We start from the raw sequence: 17,880 nt of genomic DNA, 5'->3' as shown, positions 1-17,880 counted from the left end.
AGAAATGACCCACGTAACAAATGTAATACGAGAAGTGGTAATAAATTTAATAATATTCATTTAATACAATATAATTAGGTTAGGTCCTTTTACAATTAATATAACTGTAATAATATACATAAATATATAAATTTAAATAATAATTTTAGTTTAATTTTTACAAAAATTAAGAATTATTGTAATCAAAATAAAAAAATTATTAGTGCATTTTATTAACAAAATTATTTTATAATTAAATAAAAATAAACATGTTTTTAAATATACTTCTTGTTTTTTATCCTTATTCAATGCTTTAATTTTTTAATACATTTATGCATCTACAATAAATGAAACTAAATAGTTGACTAATAAATTTTAACTATATACAACTTTTTTGACTATTTTATTATCAATATTATTTTAAAATTAAACAAAAAATTAACCTGGTGACGTCAAATTTGCTCCAAACTCATGTGGGACTCGAATAACTAAATCATTACTGGACTGGATTATTTTAAATATTTGAAAAAGGATCCAAGTAAGATGATCAGCTATAGAAGAAACCTAATTCTTACTATAAACCATTTTGGCATGGAACTGTTTTTTCCGGAATTTGTACGGGTGAAATGAACTTTTTCTATTGTAGTATAAGACCGAAGGACCCCATGTTGCCATTTGCTGAGGAAAATATAATAGGTCGCGAAATCAAGACATATTGGCACTCAAATGTCCTTCACAGTCACCTGATCTGAATCATATAGAGCACCTGTGGGGCGTTTTGGATGGTCACATAAGAACCCATATTAAAATAAAAAATATATAAAGAATTAGTTCAAATACTACAATAAATAATATACAAACTGGTCGTTTTCATGTCAAGAAGATACCAAATAATGTTGGGTGCTCGTGGATCTGCGACGACATATTAAATTAAATAATTGTGTCTAATTTTCACAAAATAAATCAAGTTTCCATATTTGTTGAAGTAGATAAAAGAAAAATAAACCTTATATGGATATCGTATATTTAAAAATTGTAAAAAACATGCATTATTTGTTACATTTAAGAATCAACAAACATTTTATTTGTCGTATCGGAATCGTATCTTATCAATTACTAAATAAAAATAAATTATATATTCTGATTTTCAGTAACAGAAATTCAGTCGCCCATTGTTAATTTTTATATTCACAACTTAACAATTGCTTGTTAGTTTTACATACGGTACTATTGGGTTTTTTAAAATTTTGTGACTATAAAGATAACAGGTAAGTGAAAAAAATATTTTGCTGGAGCTGACATTTTGATGTCGTTTCATGTACTCATGTTTAATTTGTTTCCTTATGATCATCTCCATTGTTTTTTATATGTCTGTATATTTCCCTTAAAAAATTTAAAAGGCAGCCTCGTTTATAATAATTATTTCACAGACACGTTAATATTTAAAAGATACTCCACTAAGTCAATAAGGAAGTTCCTTCTATCGGGTCAAATTTTTTGGTTGTCTGCCTGCTTGTGCACCGATGCAACATTTTCCTTTGCTCCATTTATATATGGTTGTTTTTTAACACAATCAAAAATAACTTTAAATAATCTTGTTCTTCTTTGATAAAATTTGGTTCCAAATCCTGATATATGATAAAATATACATAGTTGAGTTGTCAGTATAACAAAGACACGATTGTTATTGATATGTTTACAAAATGCAAACTGATAATATTTTCCAGATAAAAGGTCAATTTAAGGTTTAAGGAAAAAATACTGAAATTAAACAACTAATATTAAAGTATTATCAAAGATTCAATATATATGTTATCCTCCTCTACACAATTATAAATATTGTTAAGGAAAATCCGGTGTAAATTGTAAGGATCTCTTCAAATTTGATTAACACTAATAATAATTTAATATATGTGTCGATTTAATAATACAGACTTTCCTCTTTGGTGCTACTAAGGGAATATCCGGTGGATGAAAGTGGGTTAACAATATCGGTAGAAATAATCAGTGAATTTAACAATATTTGATAATAATAATTGGTATTTGCATGAGTAAATACATATTTAGAATTCGTTATCATAAAAGGATTTACGTCTCTTCAGATATTTCACATCAACATAACTTTTAATTCGATCCAATTCTTAATGCACTAAGATACTTATCAGATTATCAAATGATGTCTTAATGTGCTGTTGGAGAGTTATTTTATTTGAAGCAATTAGTGATATTACTCCTCACTATGGCTTAACGAAAAATGTCCAATTAATTCTGGACTGTCTATTGAAACCTTTGGTAACAAATATAATTTAATGATTTAATTTTATCTTAGTACTTCCTCACAGCCTATCTTTTTTATAAAAATAAAAAACTTTAAAGATTTTGTATTTTGTCTTTTCATAAGAGCAAAATCTTTGCGTGGGATGATGGTGCACTTTCGTTTTAGGTATAATAAACCTCCATCTCTTAATGTTTTCAAAATAATCAATTAGTTTAATGTAATTACTTTCTTATCAATATCAATTGCTTAGAGGGAGGAGGTATGTTTCTTGTCATTATTTTTTATAACAACACAATACAATAATATTGTATCTTTTGTGATCCATGTACTTCTGTTTTTTCACTTCTTTTGGTTGGATGTGTGCATAATGTGGCTCTTTTATATCCAAAAGGTAATTAATTTTACGTTTTCAAATATCTCATCCTAATTCATTTGAATATTTTAATTAAGTTTTTTGTTTGGCATCCACCGTTTTTACACCTGTTGTTAAAAATGGTGAATGCGCAATCAATCCCATAATTAGTTACTTTTAAACAAATTCTAAGAATAAGTTGATTACATTAAAAATAATATGTAAAATGTTACTGCAAAGAAAGTTTTAAAAAAGAATAAATATCTATTAAAATTGATATCAGACTATTAATATAGTTCATTTTAAATCTTCAGAAGAATTTTGCTATCATTTTTACTGGCTACAAAACAGGTTTACTAATTAACACCGACTAATCTATCTATCTATCTATATATATATATATATATATATATATATATATATATATATATATATTACCTCTTGACATTAGACCTAAATCTTCAGGAAATGTTTCTTCCGTAGTCATCGATAACTGGCGAGATGTTCTTATTTTCTCTCGAAGTGACATCTGAACCAAATCTCAATCTTCTCGAGAAGTAATTAGTCTCTGACGATCAGTATGTGGTCTTCTATGACTGACACCAATTTCTCTGCATAGATTCCACAATCTGTGAATAAACAAGTTTGCCAAGTACCTATGCGATAAACCTTCTTGCAGAGTGCAAAGGATATTTCGAGCTATGTTTTGTTTCGTATCTTTTTCGGGTTGAGAGTGTGATTCCTTTATTTCAATTTTAAAATTATAATAACTTAGTTATTTTCAGTGAAACACCGTGAATAATTTTAAATTTTTTACTTTTATTTAGAAAATTGGAACACTAATAGTTTTTGAGAGGTTTAAATCGATTATTAATTATTATTTTTGTACCTATTTATTTTAATAACTACACGTTAATTGATCAATTAAACTTTACCATAATTACTACTACAATTCCAAAAAAATACCGGATGTCTCATTGAAACTAACCTAGTTATTGATGGTTAGAATGTATATTTTAGAGTTTTTAAATTTTATGAGTAATTGTAATTAAAATGGGCATACCATGTTCTTTACCAAAACCCAACAGTTTTTGAGTTATTCATTTTATTCTAAAAATTTTGATAGATTGATTGTGTAATTAAAAAGTTGTAGAGCCACTATTTTGTATGCTGAGAAGTTCATTTTGTACCTATTTGCTAACCAAGAACCATTACAAAAAAACTATTATTTGTACTCCCATATTTTATACAGGACGTTAGTTAGTTAGTTACGTTTAAATTTGTCAATTTTAAAATTACAATCGCTTTGTTATTTTCAATAAAACACCGTGTACATTTTTGAATTTTTAAATTTTACTTTAATTTAGAAAATTAGTACACTAATAGTTTTTGGGAGATTTAAATCAATTAATAATTATTACATCTCTAATTATATCCACTCAAAATATTTTATATTTTATATAAAATATTGATACAATTGAAAATTAAAATTACATAGCATCCATTTTTTATCATGTTTAAGAACCAACATTCTATTTGTGTCTAACCATATTTTATCAATTGATAAATATAAATGAATTGTGCTTTTTGATCAAGTATCAGAAGTTCAGTCGCCCATTCGTATCTATTACTCTATAATGTGTACAATTTCCATTTTAAAAAAAATTATAATTATTGCACAAACATGACTTTAATATGAAAATAGCTATGCTATGCTATGTCAGTGAGGAAACTCCATCCATCAATAAAAGAAACTAAATCACCAAACCAAATTTGTTGTATGTTGAAGTAACTTCTTTCTTTACTCCATTTTTTATATCTGGTCATATTTTATCACAATGAAAAAGTATATAAGATAACCTGCAAGGTGTACATACACACCCAGTTTAGTTATCTGCTTAATGACACACCGAGAATTTTTGCCAGGCGTAACGTCTGATAAGGTTTGAGCAATTAGTGACTCTACTCCTCACTATGGATCAATATCGAATTAATTCTGGACATTCTATTGAAACTTTTAGTAACAAATATTAAAATAAAAAACTTTTAACAATTTTTGTATTATGTTTTTCTCATATTAATGTCTTAATGTTAACAAAATAAGCAATCAGTTTAACATAATCACTTTCTTATCAATATTATTTGACTTGTTGTTGTCCATTTCCATAACGAATCAAATGGTTGGAAATTCTTGGATCATCTGTTTCAGAAACTAATTAATTGAATATCTTACAATTTCCATAACACATTATTTAAATTATCCAATTATGTCTATGATTGTTCTAAAATATCTTATAATAAATAAATTTAAATACTAAAAATATTTTTAAAATGTTTAAGGTGTGGATGAAAAATGTCAGAAGAAAATAGCTCGGTTTTTATAATTTTATTTAATTGGAATTTATTAATTGAATTAAATAAATATTGCATACTATATCTAGATCAACATCTGCGAGGTTTAAAATCCGGTGCTTGTGCAGTCAACGTCGTCGCCCAATAAGGATAACATACTGCCAACATCTAATCAAGTTCAGATGGATGGTTTAGACCGTGGTTCCGAGAAGAATTGCTGTCAGGATTCCGATTCACCTATGGTAAATTTATTTGTATATTATTTTATTACGGCCTTACGCATATTTTTAACTTAATCATTTACATTCAAAATAAAACGAGGTTTCATAGGTTTGCTATGTTTGGTGTACATTTTGAAGTAATTAAATAAGAATTAATAAAATTGAGACAAACATATTGCATATATTGATCAGTATATACTCAATGATTTGCCTCAGCATTGATCTAAAGACTGACAGAACAAAATTATTACCCCTTTAACAAACAATAATATAATATACCTTAATAATAAAATTAATTAATTTTTCAGATGAATAATAATGGGATTGACAGTATACAATTAAAAGGCGATCCGGTGAGTATTACTATTTTGAATCTTTTTTTGAAGACGTGGTGACACTCCTATAAATATTTCAGAAAGCTTCCAAATTAGGAGATCGATACGAAACATCAATCCTGACTCATTTCGCAATTCGATGCGCATTAGACAAAACGATTCGAAACTTCCAAATTGTTTACAACGCGAAACACCACGGTGATTTGGACGACATCGTTATCAACGAAGATAATCGCTTTATAACTTGGTGACGGAGATCGGACACTGAATGCTTTAATTGGAGATGAAGATTTGGCAATGGAATCTATAACACCAAATATTTTGCAAGCACTATTAAATGGCTCATTGACGATCAACGACTCGATAAATATGATATTTATATACCTCAAACTTTAAGAACATATTTATACACTGATTCGATATTTGAAATACCCAACATTTTATTTGTAATACACGACGACGATTCAAAATTAGATCTAGATCAATTTCTTAAACAGCAATCAGAATACACAAATATTAACATTGTTAATTCAAAATGGCCATTAAAAATAACCAAAGAAAAAATTTCGAATATTAACAGAGAATGCTGTTGTCTGTTAAAATTTAATGGGAAATATTTGATTTATGCGCAAAAAGGCTCAATGAATCATTTGGGAAGATATTTAGAGGAAATGATTTTAGATGAAGAAACAATGATTAATGATCCGAATATAATGATTAAGGTGGTTTCTGGAGATGCAGGAATGGTAAAAAGTTATTTAATGGACGAATTTCAAAGGAAACTCTTGGAAAATGGAAAGTTGCCTATTTACTTTAAGTTAGATTCTATTTATGAAGAAATGAATCAACTTTATCAAGACAAAGATGCTTACATAAACTATTTAACTAAACATTTGGGAAATGGTGAGAATGATGAAGAAAGATTAAAATTTCTTAAATGTGTGATACAACACAATATAAATGAGCAGAAAGTCATGTTACTGTTGGATGGATGTTTGATGAAGCCAAATTGGACTGCAATGTCATCCTTGAATTTGCAAATTATAATATCAACAAGAACACACAAGTTACAAACACTTGAGGAGAATTATGACTGTCTACATTTTTCTTTACAAAATTTATCACGCGAGGATAGAAGAAACTTTTTCAAGAAATCTTATAAAACTGAAGACGATAAGAAATTGGATGAACTGATTCAAGTACTAGAAGACAACGTAGAAGAATCTTTAATAGGTATTCCTTTGCAAGTCAAACATGTTGTCGACATTTTTTCAAATATTGATGATTTTCTTCAAAATAAAGACAACATCAACATATTGTTCCTGTATGAAAAATTTTTAGAAAAACATTCATCTTCATCTTTTTTTGGAAATGACATATATTTACAAAAATTTGCATGTAAATTTTTATTGGGCACAACGTTACTAAAATATATACCTGAAGTCAGCATATCTGAATTAAACAAAGTAAAATCTGGCTTTGAAGGAAATAATAAAGTAAATTTTATTATCACAGGATTCGATAGCTACGATAATCCTCGATTTGTGCATAAAACTTATGCAGAATTCCTCTGCGCAAAATTCTTAACAGGTAGAGGCTAGAGGATAGAGGCTTACTTAAGGGACGAAGAATGTTTACGGGAAAAAGACAAATTTGGTCGAACCGTTTTGCACATCGCATCATCATATGGACATCGTCACTCCCAAATATACAGGAAGTATTTTCGAAATAATTCATCACAGTTACATGTAAATAAATTTTACTTAGACTTCACTATTTCAGAAAAAATATTTAGTTAATTGTTAAGTGAAGTGAAAAATAAAAACATTAAATTTTCCGAAGACGACTGGAATAAATTCCCGTTAGATTATGCACTCAATTCTAGAAGCTTCGATTTTCTCGAACACCTTTTCTTCTATTTCCCTCTATGTTTTCCTTGGCCAAATGAAAGGTTTATAACCGAAATGATAATTGTTTCTGCGTCTTGTGATTATCGAACTATATTTAACACTATATTTGAATATAAATCATTCACTTATTTTAATATTTTTAAAAAAATAAGTTTTAATAACTTTATTAGAACTAAAGACTTTGAAAATGAAGTATCAACTTCCTTAAATTTAGAACAGAATATACACGAAAAGTATTCTCTTATAAATTTCTGTGCACGAAATGGAAGTCAAAAAATAGTGCAAATACTTTTGCAAAAGGGATTGTTTAACATAAATGAACGTTATAACTCAGGAATATCTGTATTAACTATTTTGGAAACTGCTGTTGAAGAATGGAATCCGTTTGAAAATGATCATGAGAAATATCCTTCGTTAATTTCAATGTTGATTGAGAATGGAGCTAAAGATATTTGTAAAAAATACGGTGAAGAAAACATCCTTCACAAGTTGGCTCGAAAAATCGGTTACGATTTGAACAATTTAATCATATCAGTATTACCGAAATTTCTGTCGTTATGCGATCAAAGTTATATTAACGCCTCAAACAGAGATGGGGCGACACCTGTAATGTTGGCAGTAAATTACGCACATTCAATATCATCCCTTCGATTTATAGAACTTCTCATTGACCGGCAGGCAAACTTATATTTAGAGGACAACAATTATTGCAACATTTGGCATTATTTTGCTAATAATATATTTGTAAACGATCAATTTATTATGTCATCTATTTGTAATTATCTTACAAATGTTAAACATTTAACAAATGACATTGATGAAAATAAGAGAAAACCTTTGGAATGCATTTTATTCCTCGAAAGAAGTGAACAAATTAATAAAATAAAGAAGACATCTATTTTAAACAGAAACGTACTTTAAAAGAAAAACATAAAAGTAGATCAAATAAAATTAATGAACCCGACTTTTTATTATCAGAATATGTGAATGACATTTATAATCCTATTACTAACGATGACTGTAATAACTTAAAGACATTAGAGTATAATTTTAAACAGGGTAAGAATGTTCAACAATTATTGAATACTTTTATAAAAAATGGAGCAGATATCTATTTTTCAGATGAACAGAATTTTTGGCAATATTTGGTTTGGACACCACATCTACACAAGATAGAAGTAAATACAATCACTTCAGTTATTAAATACTGTTTTGGTGACGACGGAAAAAATTTACAAATTAATGAAGAAAATGAAAATGACATGACCCCATTAATGTATACTATTCGTCACCTCAGAAATGGCGAATCGACTAATTTAATAAAATTCTTAATCGATCATGGGGCACATGTTAACAAAATAAATAAAAACGGTTTAAATATTTGGCATTTTTTAGGTTTTAATAGAAATCTAAACAACGAAGGAATGAAAAAAGTTGCCGAAATATTAATATCCTCTTTTAATGACAGTAGTGGAAATGGAATCGATAAAGGAGATGATAATGGAAATACGCCGTTAATGATTGCTACTCAATGGGCCAGAAATGACAACAACACATTTAATAAAATTTTTCATCCATATGGGAACACAAATTCACCAAATAAATAAATTTAAAAAAAAATTTGGCATTGTTTTTTTGTAATACAAATCTAAACATCGAACGAATTCAAGATGTTCCAGAAACTTTAAAGTCCCGTTTTAACGGTAAATATATAGATGAGATCGATGAGGCAAATGAAGATGGAATAACATATATTCTCAAAATAAATAAATACAGAAGAAATATTTGGCATCATTTAGGCTTGAATGAAAATCTAATCAACGCAGGAATAATTAAAGTTGCCGAAATATTAATGTCCTATTCTAAGGGTAGTAATACAAATAGAATCGATGAAGGAGATATGGATGAAAATACACCGTTAATGATTGCTGTTCAAAATGCCAAATGTTTTTCAACATATCTAATAAAATATTTAATTGATCATAGAGCGCATACTGACAAAATAAATAAATTCGGAAGAAATATTTGGCATCAATTGAGTTTTAATGAAAATCTCAGCAACGAAGGAATAAAAAATGTTGCCGAAATGTTAATGTCCTGTTTTAATGATAATAATATGAATGGAATCGATGAAGAGGATGAAACTGGAATTACACCGTTAATGATTGCTGTATACAAAGCTAGGAATGAATCAATAGATTTAATAAAATATTTCATCGATCACGGAGCACAGATTCAGAAAACAAATAAATGTGGTCAAAACATTTGGCATCATTTATGTTTTAATAAACTGCTAAACAACGAAGGAATGATAAGTGTGGCCGGAATGTTAATGTCTTGTTTTAATGGTAATAATATGAATGGAATCGATGAAGGAGATGAAGATGAAATTAAACCTCTAATGATTGCTATTAAAGAAGCTAGAAATGAATCAACAGATTTAATAAAATATTTAATAAATCATGGAGCTCAAATTCAAAAAATAAACAAATTCGGGCAAAATGTTTGGCATTATTTAGGTATTAATAAAAGTCTAAACAACGAAGGAATGAAAAATGTTGCCGAAATGTTAGTCTCCTTTCTTAACGATAGTAAAATAAGCGGAATCGATTAAGGAAGTTATATTGAAGAAACACCACTGATGAATGCTATTAAAAATGACACTGACACTTTAATATATCTAATTAATTTCTTTATGAACAATGGTGCAAATATATACAAAAAAAATAAACTTGGAAGGAATATTTGGCACTATTTAGGTTTAAATCATGGAATTAAGGAGGAAATTATGAAACAAATTGTTTCACTTTTGATGTCTCACTTTGGCAATAATGAACAAAATGGAATCGATGAAGAGGATAAAAATGGTATAACTCCATTAATAACAACCATCTTAAATGCTAAAAATGTCTCTGTATTTAATTAAATTTTTCATTGAACAAGGAGCCGATATTAACGGAAAAGACAAAATGGGACATAATATTTGGTATTATTTACATTTAAACATGTATTTAAATAAAGAAAACATAAAAAGTGTTGAAAATATTTTAAAAAGTAAGCAATAAATATGTATTTTAAGTACTTAATTGTTAACTTTAAATATTCCATTAACATTAACAATTTATTTAATTAGTTTGTAAGTGTTATTGTTTTAGACCTATATACTTTTATATTATTATGTGATATTTTCTGTTTACCTTCTGAAATGTAACCATTTAGGAGTAGAAAACGCATCCACATGAAAAGAAACATTATCAACTTCGTTTTAGAGAAATGTTGATTGGATCCAAAGGAAGTGTAAAGAAAACAGAGATTAACTTAAATAAATCTGAAGCAAGGGAATAAAATATAATAAAAGATTTATTTATTATATCTCAAATTTCTATTCTTAGATTGTACGTTTACAAATTTTATGTCAGATTTTTTAAATCCAATCAGCTGTAATCAATCAGCAATGTATATTAGAGTTTGATTAATTGATTGATTGATTAAAAAATTCGGACACGAAAACTGTGAGTTTGTAAAAACAACCAAATACGTTTAGGTGTAGTAAATACAGCGGAAAAGATACAATAATATATAAATAAGGCGCTTTTTTGTGTGGATGTTTAGTCACTCATTTACTCATTTATTGTACTCAAAAAAGATAATACTTTATAATAACTTTAAATTAATATCTTACAGAATAATTGTAATCATAATTATTTATTTTTATTTTATTACTAATATTAATTTAATATTGAACAATAACTATATATAGTTGTTTAATTAGATACACATGTGTTTTTGTTCTCATCCCTATTTAATACCTGCTAATTATTTAAATGCTTAATTTAATTAAGTATTTATTTAATATATTTAAATTTGGGGTACAGTTATTTGTTAAACAAATTTAAAACTACCAATTGTTAGTTTTGGTGGTTATTTCAGATTAAGAAAAAATGGAACTTAGGACACTTCAATTTTCTCATCTTTGTTTATATTTTATATTGTCTAAGGTGCGGGTGGAGAAGTTATTTTCAAATTTATGTAATTTAAAATAAAAAAATACAGCACATAGAATGATATTAACTTTTCGATAACACATTTACGGGTAAAATGAACCGTTTTTTATTGTAATATAAGGCCGAAAGACCCAATGTAGCCATTTGCTGAGGAAAATATGGCACCAAGGATCATTAACCAATAAAACAATGATCAAGAGGACACATTCAGGATCGTCAAATCATGGTTCCATGATCAAGACATATCGGTACTCAAATATCCTTCACTGACAAATATTGTGTTTAATTTAAATTTGTATTATTTTATATTTATTATGAACTACTGCTTCGCGATTAGACCTCAGTGTTTTAGATAATTAATATTATTTAAACACATAGTAACCATAATCGTTATCAATATTTCCTAATAAATATACTTTTTTATGCAGTATAATAAACATTCACCAGATCACAAAAAAGAGCCACTCATTTGAGTGTTTCTTCTGTTTGTGACAGCATTTCTAATTTTAGTTGTTGATAATGTTTCTTATGACACATGTTTTTAATGAAACTCAGATTGTGATTTTAGTTGTAGTTTAGTTATTACTTTATGTGTGTAAGTTTTCTGTATCCAGACATGTGAACTGTTCTTATCCTCCTTAACTAGGACATCTAAGAACTGTATGGACTTATCATTTTCCACTTCTGTAATGAATCAAATGGTTGAAAATTCATTGACTATCTGTTCCAGAAACCGGATTATTGAATATATTGGCAATTGTTATTAGAAGTGAAATTCTAATACAAGTCATATTTCATGAGTCCTACATACTTAATCCATTTCAGGTATGGTAATAATAAAATGATACTTACTTTCAGTTTACCATAATTTTTATTTCAAACCCTTCAATAATGATAATACTTCTGTTTTAAGATTTAACATAATTTTTGAATAAAGGTATTTTCACTTGTTTTTTATGTGTTTGATTAAAATGTATTTATTAAATTAAATAAATATTGAATAATATATTTTAATTTCTAGACATCTGACCCAACAATGAAAATATGCTGCCATCATCTAATCAAGTTCAGTTGCATGGTTTAGACAGTGGTTCCGAGGAGAACTGCCATCAGGATGCCGATTTACCCATGGTAAATTTATTTATATATTATTACATATACTTTTAACTTACTCATTTACATTCAAAATAGTATGAGGTTTCATATGTTTGCTATGTTTCGTGTGCAGTTTGAAGTAATTAAATAAAATTTAATAAAATTAAGACAAAATATTGCATTGATCTAAAAACAGACAAAACAAAATTATTCCCCTTTTACAAACAATAATATAATATATCCTAATAATAAAATTAATTAATTTTTCAGATGAATAATAATGGGATTGAAAATATAAAATTAAGAGGAGATTCGGTGAGTATTATCATTTTAAAACTTTATTTAAAGACGTCATACATATGTTTGCGTTCCTTTAAAATTCAAAATTCGGTATGAGCCTTTTGGGTGACACTCCTAAAAATATTTCAGAAAGCTGCCAAATTAGGAGACCGATACGAAACATCAGTCCTGACTCATCTCGCAATTCGATGCGCATTAGATAAAACGATTCGAAACTTCCAAATTGTATACAACGCGAAAGACCACGGTGATTTGGACGACATCGTTATCAACGAAGATAATCGCTTTATGACCTGTGTGCAACTCAAACATAAAGCAGAACGAAGCAACATTTCGTTGGAATACAAAAAATTCGAAAAAACTTATAACGATGTACTTGTACCAAAATATAAGAATCATTTTCAAAAAGGTTTGAAATTAAACATTATAGTTTTGTCCAATTCAAATGTTAGACTTCCTGAAAACATGAAAAAAATTGTAAGAAATGAGGAAGGAGAACGTTTGGAGAATAAGTTTAGTACCGGAAACGGAGAAGTGTTCCAACTTGAACATGTAAATGGAGCTGATGAGACTCCGGAATTTTACAAAAACTTGTATCTATTCTCCAAACAGGCTGCTTATTCTCATAGCAGAGACATGTTAGCGAATGATTTAAAAAATGTTGTTAATGTTAATCAGATTCAGGTTCTTTATTCATATTTCTCTGAGAGTGTTGTAGGAAGAACTGAACCATTTACCGCAGATGAAATTCGTTCAGTTCTTATCGAATGTATTTTAAAACCTGCTTTTATTTTTGATAACAACACCAACATCATATTAAACGACACCATAATAAATTTATTTAAAACTGTTTTAAAAAATACAACACTAATAACAATCGAAAATAATTATCAGGAATTATTTATAAGTTTGGTTAATCAATGTTTTATGAGTGAACTGATAGAATATAATTGCGATTTTAATCATTATAGTAAAGAAATTCCACAAATAGATCTCAATACATTGTTTCAAGATAGTCAAATTAATAAATATTTGTCTCACAAACAGGAGCCTTATACTTACGAAGATCTTTTATTCGTCTTATGGCAGATTGGAAGATGCCTAAGTATTGTCAATTATACCGAATACAAAAACAATATCGATTTCTTCTTGGAACATTTTGCCAATAACAGAAGATCTCTCGTTTTGATAGTTGACGTTAATCACTCAGTTATATCCAAAGATGCCATAATCTTTAGTAACTTGTCTTTATTCAAAAATGTTGACAAAGCAACCAAAATTAACTTTTTGAATGGATTAAAAATAGAAGTTGGTGACGGAGATCGGACACTGAATGCTTTAATTGGGGATGAAGATTTGGCAATGGAATCTATAACACCAAATATTTTACTAGCACTATTAAATGGCTCATTGACGATCAACGACTCGATAAATAAACATGATATTTATATACCTCGAACTTTAAGAACAAATTTATACACTGATTCTATATTTGAAATACCCAACATTTTATTTATAGTACATAACGACGATTCAAAATTAGATCTAAAACAATTTCTTAAAAAGCAATCACAATACACAAATGTTAACGTTGTTAATTCAAAATGGCCAATAAAAATAACCAAAGAAAAAATTTCGAATATTAACAGAAATTACTGTTGTTTGTTCAAATTTAATGGGAAATATTTGATTTATGCGCACAAAGGCTCAATAAATCATTTGGGAAGACATTTAGAGGAAACGATTTTAGATGAAGAAACAATGATTAATGATCCGAATATAATGATTAAGGTGGTTTCTGGAGATGCAGGAATGGGAAAAAGTTATTTAATGCACGAATTTCAAAGGAAACTCTTGGAAAATGGAAAGTTGCCTATTTACTTCAAGTTAGATTCTATTTATGAAGAAATGAATCAACTTGATCAAAACACAAATGCTTACATAAACTATTTAACTAAACATTTGGGAAATGGTGAGAATGATGAAGAAAGATTAAAATTTCTTAAATGTGTGATACAACACAATATAAATGAACAGAAAGTCATGTTACTGTTGGATGGTTTTGATGAAGCCAAATTGGACTGCAATGTCATTAATTTTTTTTCATTCTTGAATTTGCAAATTATAATATCAACAAGAACACACAAGTTACAAACACTTGAAGAGAATTGTGACTGTCCACATTTTTCTTTACAAAATTTATCACGCGAGGATAGAAGAAACTTTTTCAAGGAATCTTATAAAACTGAAGACGATAAGAAATTGGATGAACTGATTCAAGTACTAGAAGACAACGTAGAAGAATCTTTAATGGGTATTCCTTTGCAAATCAAACATGTTGTCGACATTTTTTCAAATATTGATGATTTTCTTCAAAATAAAGACAACATCAACATATTGTTTCTGTATGAAAAATTTTTAGAAAAACATCTTTATCTTTTTGTGGAAATGAAATATATTTACAAAAATTTGCATGTAAATTTTTTTTGGGCACAACGTTACTAAAATATATACCTGAAATCCGCATATCTGAATTAAATAAAGTAAAATCTGGCTTTGAAGGAAATAATAAAATAAATTTTATTATCACAGGATTCGATAGCTACGATAATCCTCGATTTGTGCATAAGACTTATGCAGAATTCCTTTGTGCAAAGTTCTTAACAGAAATAGTAGAAGATTTATCACCATTTATAATTAAGGAATTGTGCGAACAAGAGGATTTATTAAAAGTGAGATATTTCTTTGATGTTATTACTTGCAGAGAATTAAAATTACAATCGGCATTACTATTAAAGAACAATAATCACATAGAGGCTTACTTAAGGGACGAAGAATGTTTACGGGAAAAAGACAAATTTGGTCGAACCGTTTTGCACATTGCATCATCATATGGACATCGTCACTCCCAAATATACAGGATGTATTTTCGAAATAACTCATCACAGTTACATGTAAATAAATTTTACTTAGACTTCACTATTCCAGAAAAAATATTTGAGCAATTGATATGGAACATGCGATTTAAAAACATTAAATTTTCCGAAGACAACTGGAAGAAATCCCCTTTAGATTACGCGTTCAATTCTAGAAGTTTCGATTTTCTCGAACACCTTTTCTTAGATTTTCGTCAACGTTTTCCTTGGCGAAATGAAAGAATTATAGCCGAATTGATAATTGTTTCTGCGACTTATGATTATCAAACTATATTTAATATTTTATTTAAATCATTTACTTATTTTAATATTTTTAAAAAAAATAAATTTAGTATGTTTATCAGACCTACAGACTTTGAAAAAGAAGTATGAACTATCTTAAATTTAGAGCAAGAAATATACGAAAATTATTCTTTTAATAATTTCTGTGCACGAAATGAACGTTTCAACACAGGAATATCTGAATTAACTATTCTGGAAACTGCTGTTGAAGAATGGAATCCTTCACAAGTTGGCTCTAAAAATCGGTTATGATTTCAACAATTTAATCATTTCAGTACTACCGAAATTTCTGTCGTCATGCGATCAAAGTTATATTAATGCCTTAAACAATGATGGAGCGACGCCTATAATGTTAGCTGTAAAATATGCACATTCAGTATCATCCGTTGAATTTATAAAACTTCTCATCAAAAATCAGGCAAATTTATGTAATATGGATAATAATGGTTGCAACATTTGGCATTACTTTGCTAATAATATTTTTATAAACGATCAATTTTTTATATCAAATATTAGTAAATATTTTACAAATGTTAAATATTTAATAAATAAATATGATTATAATAACAGAAAGCCATTGGCACACATTTTATTTCTCGAAAGAAATGAACAAATTCAAAAAATAAGAGACAACTATAAACACAATCGTACTTTAAAGGAACTACCTAAAATTGGATCAAATAAAATTAATGAGCCCGATTTTTTATTATTAGAATATGTGGATGACTTTCATAATCCTGTTACTGAAGATAATTGTACTAACTTAAAGACATTAGAATATAATTTTAAACAGGGTAGAATGTCCAACAATTATTGAATACTTTTATACAAAATGGAGCAGACATCGATTATTCAGATGAACAGAATATATGGAAATATTTGGTTTGGACACCACATCTGCACAAGATAGAATTAAATACAATCATTTCAGTTATTAAATACTATTTTGGTGACAACGACAAAAAATTAAAAATTAATGAAGACATTGATATTAGCATGACCCCATTAATGTATACTGTTCGCTACATCAGAAATGATTCGAGAAATTTAATTAAATACTTAATCGGTCACGGAGCACATATTCACAAAATAAATAAAAACGGTTTAAATATTTGGCATTTTTTAGGTCTTAATATAAATCTAAACAACGAAGGAATGAAGAATGTTGCAGATATCTTAATGTCCTCTTTTGACGATAATAATATAAATGGAATCGATCAGGCAGATGAAGATGGATGTACACCGTTAATGTTTGCTACTATAAATGCCAGAAATGACTCAATAGATTTAATAAAATATTTTATCGACCACGGAGCACAAATTAAGAAAGTAAATAAATATGGAAACAATTTTTTGCATTGTTTAATTTCTAATGAAAATCTAAACATAGAAAATGTTATAGATGTTATAGAAACTTTAAAGTCTCATTCTAATGGTAACAATATAGATGGAATGGATGAAGCAAATAAAGATGGAATTACACTGTTAATGATTGCTACTATAAATGCCAGAAATGATTCAATAGATTTAATAAACTATTTCATCGATCACGGAACACAAATTAACAAAGTAAATAAATTTGGGAAAAGTTTTTGGCATTATTTAATTTGTAATGAAAATTTAAACATCAAAGGAATAAAAGGTGTTCTTGAAACTTTAAAATCCCGTTTTAATTATAATAATGTAGAAGGAATCGATGAGGCAGATGAAGATACATATACACCCTTAATGTTAGGTACTATAAATGTCAGAAATGACTCAATAGTTTTAATAAAATATTTTATCGATCACGGAGTGAATATTCACAAAATAAATATATTCGGAAGAAATATTTGG

General features: G+C 27.8%; 1 protein-coding gene across 1 annotated transcript; it reads left to right on the top strand.

Moving 5' to 3' along the window:
* The first annotated feature begins 12,450 nt into the window (after positions 1-12,450).
* LOC126265575 (uncharacterized) lies at positions 12,451-13,544 on the top strand. Its single transcript, XM_049967454.1, has 4 exons — positions 12,451-12,562; positions 12,797-12,841; positions 12,956-13,464; positions 13,511-13,544. The coding sequence occupies exons 1-4, from the start codon at positions 12,476-12,478 to the stop codon at positions 13,542-13,544; spliced, it is 675 nt and encodes a 224-aa protein (XP_049823411.1). The 5' UTR covers positions 12,451-12,475.
* The last annotated feature ends 4,336 nt before the right edge of the window (positions 13,545-17,880 follow it).

This window comes from Aethina tumida, chromosome 5, assembly GCF_024364675.1.
Source record: "Aethina tumida isolate Nest 87 chromosome 5, icAetTumi1.1, whole genome shotgun sequence".
Taxonomy (NCBI): Eukaryota; Metazoa; Arthropoda; class Insecta; order Coleoptera; family Nitidulidae; genus Aethina; species Aethina tumida.
The sequence above is the reverse complement of the archived record's forward strand: the minus strand, read 5'-3'. Positions and strand labels throughout refer to the sequence as shown.

Excerpts from the sequence above, each read along its gene's own strand:
- LOC126265575 (XM_049967454.1), top strand. The coding sequence starts at position 12,476 with ATGCTGCCATCATCTAATCAAGTTCAGTTGCATGGTTTAGACAGTGGT. Across the intron at positions 12,842-12,955 it reads TAAAATTAAGAGGAGATTCG|AAAGCTGCCAAATTAGGAGA; the intron begins GTGAGTATTATC and ends AAAATATTTCAG. Across the intron at positions 13,465-13,510 it reads TATTCTCATAGCAGAGACAT|GTTCTTTATTCATATTTCTC; the intron begins GTTAGCGAATGA and ends AATCAGATTCAG.